At 38.6% G+C, this 14865-nt stretch overlaps 3 protein-coding genes across 5 annotated transcripts in view; all 3 read left to right on the top strand.

Moving 5' to 3' along the window:
• Positions 1-2538, top strand: part of pard6gb (par-6 family cell polarity regulator gamma b) — a 36311-nt gene extending 33773 nt beyond the window's left edge. The window contains exon 3 of the mRNA XM_023278770.3: positions 942-2538. Coding sequence (XP_023134538.1) covers positions 942-2020 — 1079 coding nt within the window. The 3' untranslated portion in view covers positions 2021-2538. The remainder of the gene's footprint in view (positions 1-941) is intronic.
• Positions 2539-5511: 2973 nt separating this feature from the next.
• Positions 5512-10018, top strand: bloc1s4 (biogenesis of lysosomal organelles complex-1, subunit 4, cappuccino). 2 transcript variants are annotated; one of them, XM_023278774.3, is made up of 5 exons: positions 5512-5887; positions 7000-7071; positions 7189-7290; positions 8686-8820; positions 8939-10018. In XM_023278774.3, the coding sequence occupies exons 1-5, from the start codon at positions 5570-5572 to the stop codon at positions 9035-9037; spliced, it is 726 nt and encodes a 241-aa protein (XP_023134542.2). In that variant the 5' UTR covers positions 5512-5569; the 3' UTR covers positions 9038-10018. The 2 variants fall into 2 exon arrangements, with proteins under 2 accessions (XP_023134542.2, XP_023134541.2); XM_023278773.3 differs by having other exon boundaries at positions 8936-10018.
• Positions 10019-11037: 1019 nt separating this feature from the next.
• Positions 11038-13896, top strand: LOC111574269 (nuclear transport factor 2-like). 2 transcript variants are annotated; one of them, XM_023278776.3, is made up of 5 exons: positions 11038-11172; positions 12834-12954; positions 13112-13183; positions 13363-13461; positions 13598-13896. In XM_023278776.3, the coding sequence occupies exons 2-5, from the start codon at positions 12850-12852 to the stop codon at positions 13712-13714; spliced, it is 393 nt and encodes a 130-aa protein (XP_023134544.1). In that variant the 5' UTR covers positions 11038-11172; positions 12834-12849; the 3' UTR covers positions 13715-13896. The 2 variants fall into 2 exon arrangements, with proteins under 2 accessions (XP_023134544.1, XP_054874051.1); XM_055018076.1 differs by lacking the exon at positions 11038-11172 and adding an exon at positions 11270-11319.
• Positions 13897-14865: the final 969 nt, after the last annotated feature.

Below are 14865 nucleotides of genomic sequence, written 5' to 3'. Positions count from 1 at the left end.
TATTCTGCCTTCCATCTTTACTTTTCACTTTTATCTGTGCATGAACATGTTTAACAGCGGCCGTTATGCAATTTGAAGATGATCTAATCCACCATAAAGGCTGTCATTGTTTCATTCATTACTCTCAATTTATGGCTGGAAACATCCTGCCTTAACTGAGATTATCCCATTTATCTTCCCTCCCAGCTCATTCTTTCCACATTGTATTCCTTTGAGGTCACTTGTGACCTTTAATTGGCTCTAAAGAGCGCAATAAGCGTTTTGACATTTGATGCTGAGGTCTGTGTTTGTGTGAGGGAGAGTACATGTATGTGCCTGTGTATCTGGGTGCAGAAATGCAAACTGGGAATCCTTACAGCTGCTGCCTGGTAGCAGAAGGGTGGGTCACCTCCCTCAGCACAGGAATGCTCTGCACACTCAGCAGTTTATGCACATTCACAGCTTCTCAGTAATAGCGAATCTAGTCAACATGTTCAAACGTCATTTCTCTCACATTGGCTGGATTTATCATTCTTAAAATGTTGACTTCTTTCTTGCCTAATCAGCGAGCACTCCAGCCTTGTTTATGACTTCTTTAACAATAAAACTGTTATGTGACATCTGGAATGAAAGCTGTATAAATGATTAGCAGGTCCTTCACAGACAAGTTCCTCTTAACCACATCTGTGCACAGTTTGAACACAGGTTCCTGAGTTTGTTAGGCAGGTGGTTTGAATTAAAGATGTGATGGATGCTGGAGAGATCATGTACAGGTTTTGTAGCTCTAGTATAGAAATACTTACATATTAGCTTGAAAAAATCTCTTCTTTTGACCTTTTATTTGCCTTTTAGCACTGACGATAACACACATGTAACAAATACCTGCACAAATATAGTAATGAAGCATGAATCATCTTAATTCTAACTCTTTGTGTTTCTCTGTCTCCTTTTTTTCTTTGCAGAAGAGGTCGACTATGCTAACTTTGGCACCAACACGATAACCCGTAAGAAGAAGGCAGTGGTTGCGCTGCGCAACAACGATGTCAACCGCAAGCGTCCTCACATCCGCATCGGCATGCCGCAGGACTTCCGGCCGGTCTCCTCCATCATCGACGTGGACATCCTACCTGAATCTCACCGCCGTGTCCGACTGTATCGCCACGGCTCCGACAAACCCCTGGGCTTCTACATCCGAGATGGCACCAGCGTGCGGGTGACGCCTCACGGTTTGGAGAAAGTCCCGGGCATCTTCATATCTCGGCTGGTTCCTGGAGGCTTGGCGGAAAGCACCGGGCTGCTGGCTGTTAATGATGAGGTGCTGGAGGTCAACGGCATTGAGGTGACGGGAAAGTCCTTAGATCAGGTGACGGATATGATGATCGCCAACAGTCACAACCTGATCGTGACCGTGAAGCCGGTGAACCAGCGCAACAACGTGGTCCGCGGCAGCAGGATCTCCGGCAGCTCGGGCCAGTCATCTGACAGCAGCGGCTCCACCGGTTACCCGAGTTTGTCGGTGGCTTCGGCAGGACTGGTGTCCTCTGGGGCTCACGGTTACCAAGACGACCTGGAGAGCGATGAGGATGCGGATATCGTCATTGAGAGCAGCCTCAAGCGGCCGTCGCAGAGGTCCAACGCTTCCCTGGCGTCCAATGTGTCCCGCACGCACCAGCAGCCTTCGACGACAGCTTCAGGCCCCGCGGCGCCTCCCAGCCCTCCCTCACGTCCATCATCGGTGGTGTCCACTGCCTCCTTCCACTCCCAGCCGAGTCTCAACGGAGGGTCCCACCACCACCACCACCACCACCAACACAGCAGCCTCAGCTACCAGCTCCACAGAGACCTGAACCTTCAGCACAGCCAACAGTCGCAGCACAGTCACCACCACGTACAGCCGCCGCATCACAGCAGCAACCCGGCGCTCCGCCACAGCAACGGCAGCCTGCACAAAATCCTCAGCTCGCTGAAAACGGACCCACGGCACAGTCTTGCACTTCCCAGAGGAGGGGTGGAGGAGGACGGCACCGTCATCACCCTATAATACTCAAAAACGCAGAGACACAAACATCCCAACTGCTCAGAGACTAAACTGGAACACCAGGCCAGAGAAATACGAGCATGCTTTGTCAGATACTAAATGTGTAACTTCTGTTTGTTTTTATAACATAATGGATAATAGGAAGTTGCAAACAAGGCAAAATGTATATAATTCTTGTATTTTTAAAAGTCCTCTTTGTCTTACATGAAAAGATTTGTATGTTTGTAACAAGCATCAGAACAAAGAACTGTTTTTAGGCAAGTCCACTGTATTCTAGAGTTCTGAATGTACCTACAGTCTGATATCGTTTCTTAGTGACCACTTTTTATTAAAATCCTTTTCATTCTTATTACTGGGACCAACTTGGGGGTTGCTTGTGGATGTTTTTAAAGAGTAAATCTATATTTCTTATATTCTGATAAAAGCTGTTTAGAGTATGTGTTTTTTTTAAGGTCTTTTATGAATTGATGATTGTGATCAAATCCTTGTATCTGTTTCAATAAATTATTCTCTCACAACTATGCAAACTAGAAATGTGGTGTTTTGGTTCAGCATTTGTTGGAGTGGAAAACATCAATTCTGCAGTTATATCATTATATCTGTGATGTAGCTGTTCAAGTCAAGCATTTATTAACTTAGAAGTATATAAAAAACAGACAGACAGAAATGTTTCAATGATAAATCAAAGTCTAGTATTTTTCTTAGTTTGATCTCAATTTAAATATTCCAATTTTTTGGTGCATAAATGTTCTGTAATTGACTTTGTTTCACCAAAATTATGCAGCAGAAAACGCGTTTTCTCCTGAATAACGGCATGTTTAGCTCATCTTGATAACCGGGTTAAAACTATATAAACCACTGCACAACATTAAATTTCGGTTTCACCAACTCGAAAACAAAAGTCAGAAGCTCATCTGTTGACTCACAGCTGACAATCTGAGGAATCAAAGAGGCCGACGTTTCAAATTCTTCAACAGCCGCATCGGTAAACCAGGAATTCATAAGTACAGTACACTGCTGAAGGGGTGGGACTTTGCTTTTCCTGGTGATTTCTGGAACTTGTGATCATTGTGAAGATAAAGTAAAAGGTATTTTCACAGTAAAATCACTGATGACTATTCAAAGATGATGACCAACTATAACCTCCCTCCAGTTATCTAAATTTGTAGTTTAAAGCAAGAAGCCGAGGTCTGTAGCAGAGAAGGATAAGACATTAAGGTCAAATTTCACAAAACATGTTGCTCTAGACATCACAAAGTGAAGACTATCTGAAGGTTAAATTCCTTTTCTCAGGTTCAACGAGTCTTTATTATCATTTAGCTTTTGGCTGCAGTCAGTGTATCCACCTGCGGCAGGAATGCAGCTTTGTGACCGTCCAGCAGCAGCAGCAAACTTCTTTCACCTCTCTGCTAATGAATGTTTGTCTGCTGTGTTTACTCGGGATGCCACACTGCTGCTCACACAGCTAACTAATAGATCTTTGACACCCAACTAGTCTTCACTGTTGAGCCACAGATAGAGGGTTTAGGGGGAAAATCTCATTACACAATCAATCTTGTGTTTATCAGCAGAGGAAAGACACATCCAATATGTAGGATTCCTTAGAAATATCTTATATATCTGATAATTTTCGGATTCAAGTCTAAAGTGATTCAAATTGCTAAAGTATTAGAAGGGTTAAATATAAATGGAGAAAATAAAATCAGGAGTCACACTTTTTTTGTGCAAAAATACCCAAGGCGACCACTTTCAGGCCACCCGTGTCATTCTTTAACTTGTGTAGCTAATGTATATTTTACACTGAGGGGGATTTATTGCTTCCTCTCCTCTCCAAATAAATGTACTTTCCCTCAACCTTTATTTAAACTCAGAAAGCACTAAGGCACGGAAGCCTCGGTTACAATACAACCAAATACATTTGAAATTAAGAAATTTGAGTGAGTATAATAATACAAACACTAAAAAAGGAAAAATTGGCAAAATAATCAACATATTTAGAATAATATGAACATTCAAATTTTAAAACAATGAGTCAACTAGAACAGCTGGAGGTGAAAGAAGTTGAAGTTAAAAACCTGAAGGATAGACCTGAGTCCAGCTTTAGATTGTTCTGCGTGTTGCTTTACAGCTTCATTTTCATTAGATAATTTACATGATGAGGCTTTTAAACATAGAACTTCAGATCTTTAAATACCCCTGAAGTCCATTGAAATCACAGTCTGTTCTTGTGATCCAGTAATTCTGGCTGCCCTCTGCTGGCCCCTATTACAATTACATGATGGGTCTTGAAATAGAATATTGACGGTTACATTTCACAACTGACAGAGCAACTATTTTTCATTGGAAAACCCTTCAAGCTTGTTGCTTGGAGGAGGAAGACAGCAGCATAACCGTGTAACCTTTGAAGTCATTTTCCCCAAACTATCAGGCACATCACGTTTTCTGTTCGAAAGTAAGTTATTTACAGGTAAATCGCATTTGACACTCCTGTCCATCCATTCACAGAGTCTTTAAAACAGTCAGAATTTGTTAAATACGTCCATCTTGCAGATTACTATCACACTGTTTGTTATTATCTTTCTTATTTTGTTGGGAAACAAGTATTTTGTGTTGGATTTCAGTTAATTTATGCACATTTCCAACACTTTTAGCCTGAAATGGCCCACGAAGAGTAAAGTAAAGTTGTTGTGCATTACTACAGGTTTTGACTAAAGCTGCCAGGACTAACTGACTACTCAATTATAAATGTTTTTATGTGTATTTTTTTTATTCAATTCATTATAACAAATGTTTTAATTCAGTATTACTATGTAATTGTTGCATCATGTTGCCAGTCATTTCTTGCTCCAGTCATTGGTCAATACTACAGTTTTAAACAACGGTGCCAACAACCATATCTGACTCTGTTTAGTGTTAAAGTTTCCAAAGACCAAAGTTTTGGTAGCAAACCACAGCAGTAAATCCACCAACACCTGAGGAGAAAACACATGGGTACTGTTCAGTGCAATGGTACTTTACATCTGCCTGCTTCTCTCCTGTGCTCGCAGATACTGTCTTTTAATACAATTAAGTTCCCATTGAAATTGTTTTCATTTGCAGATTTTTCTGTTACTGTTGTCAGACAACAGAACTAGAATGAAATAGAGACTGAAACACAACTCGTTATTTATACTACTACAAACTGTTCCTCTGTACTGCTGAAATCCTGATTTTATAAACGGATAATTATCCAACAAACTCACCTTATGCACAAAATAACAATAGCTGCACAATGAATTAAACAATAATTTCATAGATATTGAAGTGACTTTGATGTCAGAGAATATATGCACAATGCGGAGAAAAGTAGTTGCTTTAGAAAATAACCACTGTGTTCATGTAGCACTTTGTTTAATATACAAATTAATCCACTAATCGGTAAAATAGTCGACCGTCGAGTTTTTAGCGGCCGCCCTAGTTTTGACCCTTACGAGCCGCCGTCCACTGTGCAGCACACGTGATCTAGTCAGTTGACAGGGCAAAACACGGCAGTGGAGCAGAACGACGGGCGACATGGACCACCACCGGATCGACAGAGTGGGCCTGCTGTCTCCCCTGGAGGAGTCCAGCGCTGAGATCAGCAGGGACAGCGGCATCGTGTCCCAGAGTGCCAGCAGTCTGTCTATGGTGAGCGAAATCCTCAGCAGCGGCACCGTGTCGCAGAGCCCCAGCTTCGGAGCCGCGGCTAACGTTATCCCCCAGAGCCCGAGCCTCAACGAAGTCGCGGAGCCCGGGACGACCGAGCAGCTCGACCCGGAGGAGGACGACGAAGTCCTGAGACACACAGCCTTCGGTTACTCCTCCTACATCAGGGCGACCGCCGGAGGCGAGGTTTGTGCCGTTAGCTGACCGGAGAGCCACACACGGAGGGACTAGCTAAGTTAGCCCTTTGTTTTTAGCCGCACTACTGCAATATAGTTAGCATCTCCTTATAGTTTACATGCAGAATTCAGGTGCCCCACTCTCACTTTGACCCCCAGATAAACTTGTTCATATAATTAGAATAAACTTTTAATTGATTTACAACCAGTCTAGTCAGGCAAGCAACTCCAGAAAGTACCACTTGACTTCGTCTTGGCTTCATCTGTCTGCATTTGTAGCTGCTGACATGTCTGACTTACTTATGAGTGGACATTAAGTGGATTTGCGTGATGCCGACCAATTTATACAGAAGCCGAGAAAGCTGCCTGTCTCAATAGGAAGACAAAGGCCCCTGTGTTTTGACCCAGTGATTATCTCGACACGATTTGAACTGGATCCGGTATGTGGGGCTGAATATGAAGCACGGGAGCTGTCATATAACTTAGACTCAGTTTGGAACAATGTAATTAGTAAATTGCAAAAGCTGCATCACAGGATCAGAATCAGAGTCAGTTTTGTTGCCAAGTAGATGTCCACATACTGGAAGTAAACACTGACAAATAAAGACTTTTCGAAGAAGGATAAAGAGATTTAAGAAAGCAAGTGTTGCAGGTCTGTAAACAGTAAATGTAGCAAATCCTGGCAATCATAAGTGATCGAATTATTTATAGCATATATGTGTGATTATCAAATAATGAAACTAATTCAGTTTTATACCAATGGAGCAGATTGAAACGTCTATGCCTGTTTATTTTGCAGCACAAGTGCTTAAGAGTTTAAACTGTTGTGTCAGTGGTTTTCCAAAATCATGCCACTCTCCTTATGTGACAATCACACTTCTGTGATAGTATCTCATGTGGTAATGCTACATCAAAGGCTTTTAATCTATTATACAGCAAATATTGAACGGAAGCTTGAGCTAGAAAATTATATTACAAACCTAATCATAATCCTTTGTCAAAAAAATGTAAAGCTTGGCCCTAGACTTGGTTCATGTGATGTGCAATCAGAAGCTTTATTTTCCTGCAGTTTGTCTTTGTGTAACATTTTACAGCCATTTCTTGTAACATTTTTTCTTCTAGATCTTGTGCTTGGAGAAGAGCTTAGAAGAAATGCTGACAAGAGTAGATGAGTTTGTTGGAATGCTGGATATGGTAAGATAAATCAGGTTATGAGACGGTAGTATGGATTATGCATAGTGTGTACTATGTCTCCCATTTTGAATTGTGTACTTAATTGGACTTTTACATTCTTTTGTGTTTTGTCTCCAGATCCGTAACGACACGTCCCAGATAGTGAATGAAAACCTACCTCAAATCCAGCAGAAGTCTGATGAGATGAGACAAATATATAGAAGAATTGATAAGTTAGAGGTAAGTGGTTGATACTGTTACATGTAAAATATTATAATTTGGTGCTTTAATAATGAACACTTGATCCAGTGGAAAGCAAAAATCAGCTGCAGGAAACACTATCAAGGATTCTGAAATGAAAAGAACATGAAACCTGTAATATAGTTTGACAGGATTTGTGCGCAGTGGTTTTACTTTGAATTAAGCAAACATAATAACCTCTACAGAAAAGGACATTTAGAGCTGGTAGGAAGTTGTTCATTTTACCACCAATTAGCCACAGCTTTACAACCATCTGCCTACTGTTGTGTGGGTTCCCCCCTTGACAACAAACCAGCTCTGATCTGTCAAAGTCTGGACTTCACAGATCTTTAAAGGAGTTCTGTGGTAAAAAGGCACCAAGACTTTAACAGCAGGTTGTTAGAGCCAGGTCAACACTTTGAACACTTTGTCACGATCCTCAAAACATTCCTGAACAAAGTTTGCATTGTGGCAGGAAGTATTATCCTGCTGGAAGATGCCACTGGCCTTAGGGAATACTGTAATATAAAAAAATATTTAAACTAATAATTAAAACATATTAAAAGAATATTAGATCGAAATAAAATGTGTAACATACAGCGCCGGGTGCTGATTGGCTCAGCGACCCAAGCATCACTCTCCTCCGGCTCCCGTGTATAGCAGCGTTCAGCATCTCGTCTTGTCCATTCTCACTGTGCAGCACATTCACCTCATCGTCATCAGTACTGTACAGCTAATTCATCATCATCTTCATCATTTAAGTTGTGGTATGTTCACTGGTGAGTACCTATATGGAATTTTATATGTTGTTAAAATTCCATAGGTTTAAGAGTGTAGAAAGTGTTTATAAGAGTGTGGGAAAAGTTTGTAAGAGTGTGGGGAGGATTAATAAAGCCTTAAAATATATATAAATAATAATAAAATAAATGTGGGCGCTACTTCATGGATTTTTGCCTATCATGGGGGGTCTGGGACGTAACCCCCACGATAGACGAGGGACCACTGTACTTCCAACCAGGAACAACCCAAAAGACCTGCAGCTTTGGAGACACAGTTGCCATGACAAATCGGTCCTTGAAAAAGCTACTCAGATTCTTGCGTTTGTCCATTTTTCTTGCTTTATCAACCTCAAGAACTGCCTGTTCACTTGGTGCTTTTAAAACCTGTCAGTGGTTTACATGTTGTGGCTGATCAGTGAATTTTTTTTGTCAGTTTCCTATTTTTAAGCCTCTGTTGTGCTGAGCTATAAAATACCGAGATGTATTTCCTCTTTTAAAGGGCTTTCTTAGTGCATTGACAAATACATTTCCCGTTATTTAGTTCTGTGTAAATTCGCCGGTTTTATTTTTCATTTTTATTCCATCCTTTTGCTGTATTATTTTGATGTGTCTGCAGGCCTTTGTGAAGATGGTGGGAGCTAATGTCAGCACAATGGAGGAGCAGGTCACGCAGGCAGAGGGAGAACTTGGAACACTACCGAGTGCTTTCAAGAAGATCCTCCGTACAATGAGTGTTCCAGGATTCTTAAATGTAAGAGCCCATTTGTTAATCTGTGCATTTATCTGTTTGCTTTATTAGTACGTTTAAAAGACAAAGTTGTGATTTTGTTGTTTTGAGCTTGGTTTAATTCGTGTCTTTTTACTAGCAGAAACCGGCCAGCCCAAGAAGACCAGCACCGCATCAGCGTCAAGAGATACCCAGCGTGTTCCGGACAGATGATTATTTCACATCGCAGCAGGAACAGTGACACACTAGAACACTGAAAACAATTTGGATCTAACCTCAGAGGCCTGTTGGGTGAAGCTGTACAGACAACTTTTACTGCCATCCTTTCGCAAGAGGATCTGTTGGTGCAGTGGCCTCAACGAAGCAATAGTAGCCTTTCTGAACAAGTCACTGGAAGTCGGGTGCTTTGAGACATTTTTTGGGGGTGTCGTTTTCCTGGCAGCAACAAGCACCGAACTGTAGCAAAATGATTTTAAAAGTGCCTAAATGGGTCTTTCTGTCAATTTTGTTTTCACCTGTTGTGAAGAAAACTATGTCAGATGTTAGATTAGTGACCAGTCAGGAGGACAGAGTCATCTCCCTTTTGCCAATAGGACACTGTAAAGAAGGTACGATATGAGAAGCTGTAAAGATCTTTAGATGTAATACATGAAGACTTATCCCAGCTCTTTTTATGAATTACATTCCTGTTGGTGTTTGTAAAGACCTGCACGCTGTTATGACCTGATCTGTATTTCTGTATCTCTCATCACTGTCCCCAAGCAATATTGACCTTATCCAGCTAAGCATTTAATGTCTTCCATTTCAAAATATCCACTTTATTTCTAGCCTTATCTCACTGGCTTTGGATGACAGTCACCTCACTGACATGGGGCTAAACCTTCAATAGCACCGTTTAGAGAAAAAAAGCACACTATAGAGGAGATGTTTTAGTTTCACAAACCACACTATCTTACGAATAAGAGGCTTTGCGCCAGGGATGAAGCTGTGATATAGTTTTTAAACAATAACTGGAGCAACCTTGGATCTCATCCTTGGGAGAAAACTGTACTTTACAGATGATGTAACATGGCTCTCACCCTTCCAACAAGGTTTAGTCAATATGGTTGCAGCTATGATTGATTATTTGATTATTTGCCAAAATAGTTGTTAAAGATATTTCATTGACATGTTAACTTTGTTTTACATTTTTAAAGTAATCATTAAAATTTATTTGAGACAAGTCCTTTGTTGCATGTGTCATTGTAATTTATGATTAAGTGACTTAAGTTAAAGACCCTGTTTGGTGAAAATCAAGTTGTTTACCTTGTTAGCATGCTCTTAGGGTGTTTCTTTTATATGCTGGAAGATATATAATGAGCAAAATGAGCCCTCAAAACCATAGCTGAGCGTTTTCACCTTAAAACTGCAGTCTATTAACCAAACACCACATGGCATTTTTACACAAAGATTCTTCTCAAATATTATATATACAATTGAGTACAGTTGAAATTGAAAGTTATTTATAGAGATATTGTAGTAAACCTGTTGACATGCCATAAATCCACACATGACTCACACACTACTTTATATCAAATAACTCAGAAAGCCTTGGAATCTGGCCAGTCTTTTCTTCAGGAGGAAATGACGTCATGTGGAGCAGGTCATGTGATCTGGAATTAACACACTTCCTTGAGAGGTGTTTTGTAATGGGGAACTTAGTGGAAAGCGATTTCTTGGACACAGATACAATTTATTATTTTCCATATAAACTTTTACATATTTCCAAAAAACTAATATCTGTCACGATTATCTCAACTTAATAAAAAGAACACAAAACAATTTTTGAATCAGCTCATTTTATCATTGTTTAGCTAATAAGAAGGTGGTTGTTATTAAATTTGGACAGTTATTTAGTTGACATTTTAGTGATACCCAGTCATTTTTTTTAATTAATAAGGGATTGTTTCCATAAATAACTATTATGAAATTCGGAAAGACATGATCATAATGAACACAAAAACCATACATTTTTAACTTTTAATAAAAATGCATGCAAGCTGTATCCTATGGACTTCAAAAGTGCCTCAAATATATATTGACCCTGATGTGTTCCAGCTGTAGTATAGCCAGTTTTACGGCATGAATTGGTTACTTTATGGAAAATGCTTCTAAATATGTAATTTTACTACATAGAGACGGATTTTAGGGATTAAATCCGCAGAACAGGGAAGTTGGAGCACCTAGCAGGTTAAAACCTGGGCATCCCAACATCCTGTCACCTCATTGGTCAGTTTTCAGTGATGTCATAAGTTAGTGACAACTCGGAGGAAGCGGGAAGTCGATCCGCCTCGGTTTGGTTTGTCTCCACGCTGGATCATCTACTGCTGGAAAAAAGTGAGCTAAAGTAAACTTGCACGATAAAAGCTTTATGAGCAAAATGCTTTTCAAAGACGGTCGTTTTCTCACGCCGTTGATGAGACGAGTTTCATGAAGAAAAAGTAGACAAATGTTAGATAACGGTGCCGGAAAAAAAGCGAAGCCGTAAGTTAGGTTACTGTTCAACTAATGGCGTCGGGGCTGAACAGTCGGTGCAGTTCAGTTTGATGTTCTGTTTAACACAACTACAAACCTCAGTATGCTAATTACTCTTTGACAGACCCAAATCTCCGCGGAGTCACGTTAAGAAAAGTTATAACGCTGCAGAAAACACCGTTAAACTTGTTTTTACTGTAACATTTGTTATCCCTACACTTACAGCATCATTTAAATGAGCTGAAACTGTCCAAAACTAATTAATCTGCACTGTTTAACCTGCTCTGCCCTACATTATAACCAACCCAGTTGTGTTTGCCGGTTATAATAACTTTAAAGGACTAGTTTAACTTATATAATAAATAAATATAAGTTTTCCATCTGGCAAGAAGTAATTTGAGCCCCTGCATTGTGCCTGAAATGTTAATAATGCATCAAAATGATTTTATTTCATTCATTGGGTTTATCTTTCAAAGATCCAGGCTAAAGTTTGTTGCAGAAGAGATCAAATCTTTTTTTATATGTATATATATATATATATATATATATATATATATATATATATATATAAATAAACCCATTCTTAAATCATGCTAATTATAGTCTAAACAATGATAGTGAACATGTCAAACACATATCGCCTAAACTTTTGGAAACAGTACTTGTAATGTAGTTTTCTAGTTCAAACAGTGATTGTAGCAAATTAGACTGTAACCGAAATAGTAGTAATGCATAAGAACAACTTGATTTCATTCATTGAGGTTATGTTTTATAGATTATAGGATATAGGACAATAGCAAAATTTCACAAGACCCATCTTGGACCCAGCATGACAGGAGAAACTATCCTGATGTCTGTATTATATTACCTGCTCTGTTCTTTACATTATACCCAATCCAGTTGTTTTTACCGGTCGAAATAGCTCGAACCGGTTCAACTTATATAATGCCATTTTCCACTTCAGTGATTGCAGCTAAATATATAGTGACTGTTATAAATGCAAATGAATGGATTTCAATCATTGGGGTAATGTTTTAAAAGATTACTGCAAAACAGATCATTTTTATGTTGTGTATATAAAATTCATCTGTAAATCATGTCAATTACAGTCTAAATAAAGAAACTACTCATGCCAAATTTGTCACAAATATTGAAGGGCAAGAAATTTTAAAGCTTCATAAAGACATGCCTTTATGAAGTTATGTGTATTTGCACATTAAGACTGTTTGATGCAAATAAAAGCTGCTGTAGACGTATATAAACTTATGGAATGCCATTTTATTTAATAACATGTAACTTTTCTATGAAATACATAAATATGGCTATGAAATAAATCCTGAAGTAAATAAATTGAGCAATAAATATGTAATAATTAAATAGATAATTATTTCAAGGAACTTTTATTGTTTAATTTTACATTTAATTATTTATATTTATTTATTTGTTACCTAAAAACCATTATGCATTTATACTGTTGTTTAATAAACTACTAAAACTCTGACTAATAGACTCTTCATTTACAGGTTCAAAGCTTCACACATGGCTTGTGAGAAAGAAATATGGCAAAAGATTGGAGAGGGCTTTGTCCAGGAATATTATAACCAGTTTGACAATACCAACAGGATGGGACTTGGGAACCTATATGTAAGCATTGTTAAGTTCAGTTATTGCTTCTTTAAAACATATTCTACAGCATCAGCTCTGTTGTAAATACCGTGAAGAATGATTAATTAATTGTGTGCAACCATTTAATGTAAAAAAAAAAAAAAAAAAACACACACAAAACATGTTCTTTTCTCAGTCTCCTGATGCCTGTTTGACATGGGAAGGATCACCTTTTCAAGGAAGAGAAGCCATTTCTGGGAAACTAGTAGTAAGTATTTAGCTGGTTGATGTTAATGAAAAGTTCCTGCATTTCTGCACCTTATTAAAAAGAGAATGTTTCTTTGCTTTGCATTTAACAACCTCTCTCCTTATTTTCTTTTACACTACCAATTGTGTTTGCTAGATATTGTTGTACATTAAAATAAAAATACTGTTTCTAATTCACAGAACCTTCCTTTCAAGCGTATTAAGCACATCATAACAGAGCAAGACTTCCAGCCAACAATAGACAGTTGTATCCTTATCATGGTGTTTGGACAGCTACAGGTAAGCTTGTCAAATTTAGCTGATTACACCAAGTGTGCTCATGAGTGCCAGTGTGATTTATGTGTAGTTCTGCCAGAATAACTGTTGTTTTTTTTTCTGTGATTAATCAAATATTTCTAAATCTTTCCTGCAACAGGTAGATGATGATCCACCAATGGCCTTCCATCAAGTGTTTATGCTAAAGTCTCAGAACTGTGCGTGGGCGTGCACGAATGATGTGTTCCGGTTGGGAATACACAACATACCAGTGTAAAGATGTGGCTCACACACATTGAGGTCCAGCTTCAAATTCATACTGTAGTCAAGTTGCCGTCTTTGAAAACTGTAGGTAAAGTTCCTCCATGTTTACAGTACATCAATAACCATGCTTTTTGTAATCAAGATGTCATTTGTCAAATAACATTCCTATCCAACTAAAGAATTTATGACTCTGGACTACTGTTTTTGTCTTTTCTTCCTCTACCTAATAGCTGTATGTGGTTGTTGTACTCATTTTCCACAGGACAAAGGCTGTAGGATGATAGTAGCTCAAGTGAAGTGAGCAGGCTGCAGCTGAGGGGCTGTGAAGTCGGTCAGTGATCAGTAGCAATTGATTACATCTAGATGGGATTATATAATCACATCACCACCATGAGTGTGAATGTGAAATGCATTGTAAAATACTTTGAAACTTGCTTGAACTATTTACATGACTAAAATTAGGTAACTCAGTTTACATTTGCAACAAATATGCTCTTAGGTTATAGTTACACTGTCAAAGATTACTTCATTACATCTTAACAATATATGTCAAGTTTAAAATGTTCAAGCGTTTTCCATGATACAAAGCAAGCTACTCTTCTCTAGTTGCCAGTTTTGTTCATGGTGACTTGACTAATATTTGTTCTTGTTTTTTATTGCTAATTTAAAGGTAGTGGAGTGTTTACTTCTTTTCATTTACATTGAAAATAGAAGATGAACTCCAAAATGTTTTACCTGCTCTACTCTGTGTTATCCAGTTATTCAAAACAATTGTAAATTGCTGGACATTTACAAAAATACAGAACACTCTTTATGTAGTAGATTTGCTATGATAAATATTTTTACTTTAAAAGAAAAAAAAAAGGTAAATTTTCTGGCAGCGTCCATTTTTTTTCCATTGAAGGTGAATTATTGTCACTGTTTATTTTGGTAGCAAACTAAAACTACTAAGATTACATTTTTTTGCAAGATGAAGGAATACCTTGCTAATCATGAAAATTACCATATAGAATATCTCTGTTCTGGATTAGGATTGGCGGCATACAGCAAAAAATGCACACAGTCATTACAAAAAAATTGAATAAAATAAGATTGCACTGTGTAAGAACAAAAATAAAGATAAGACTGCAAAGTGTGAGAACAGGATTTCACTGTGTATATTTA

Source organism: Amphiprion ocellaris, chromosome 15 (assembly GCF_022539595.1).
Source record: "Amphiprion ocellaris isolate individual 3 ecotype Okinawa chromosome 15, ASM2253959v1, whole genome shotgun sequence".
Taxonomy (NCBI): Eukaryota; Metazoa; Chordata; class Actinopteri; family Pomacentridae; genus Amphiprion; species Amphiprion ocellaris.
The sequence above is the reverse complement of the archived record's forward strand: the minus strand, read 5'-3'. Positions and strand labels throughout refer to the sequence as shown.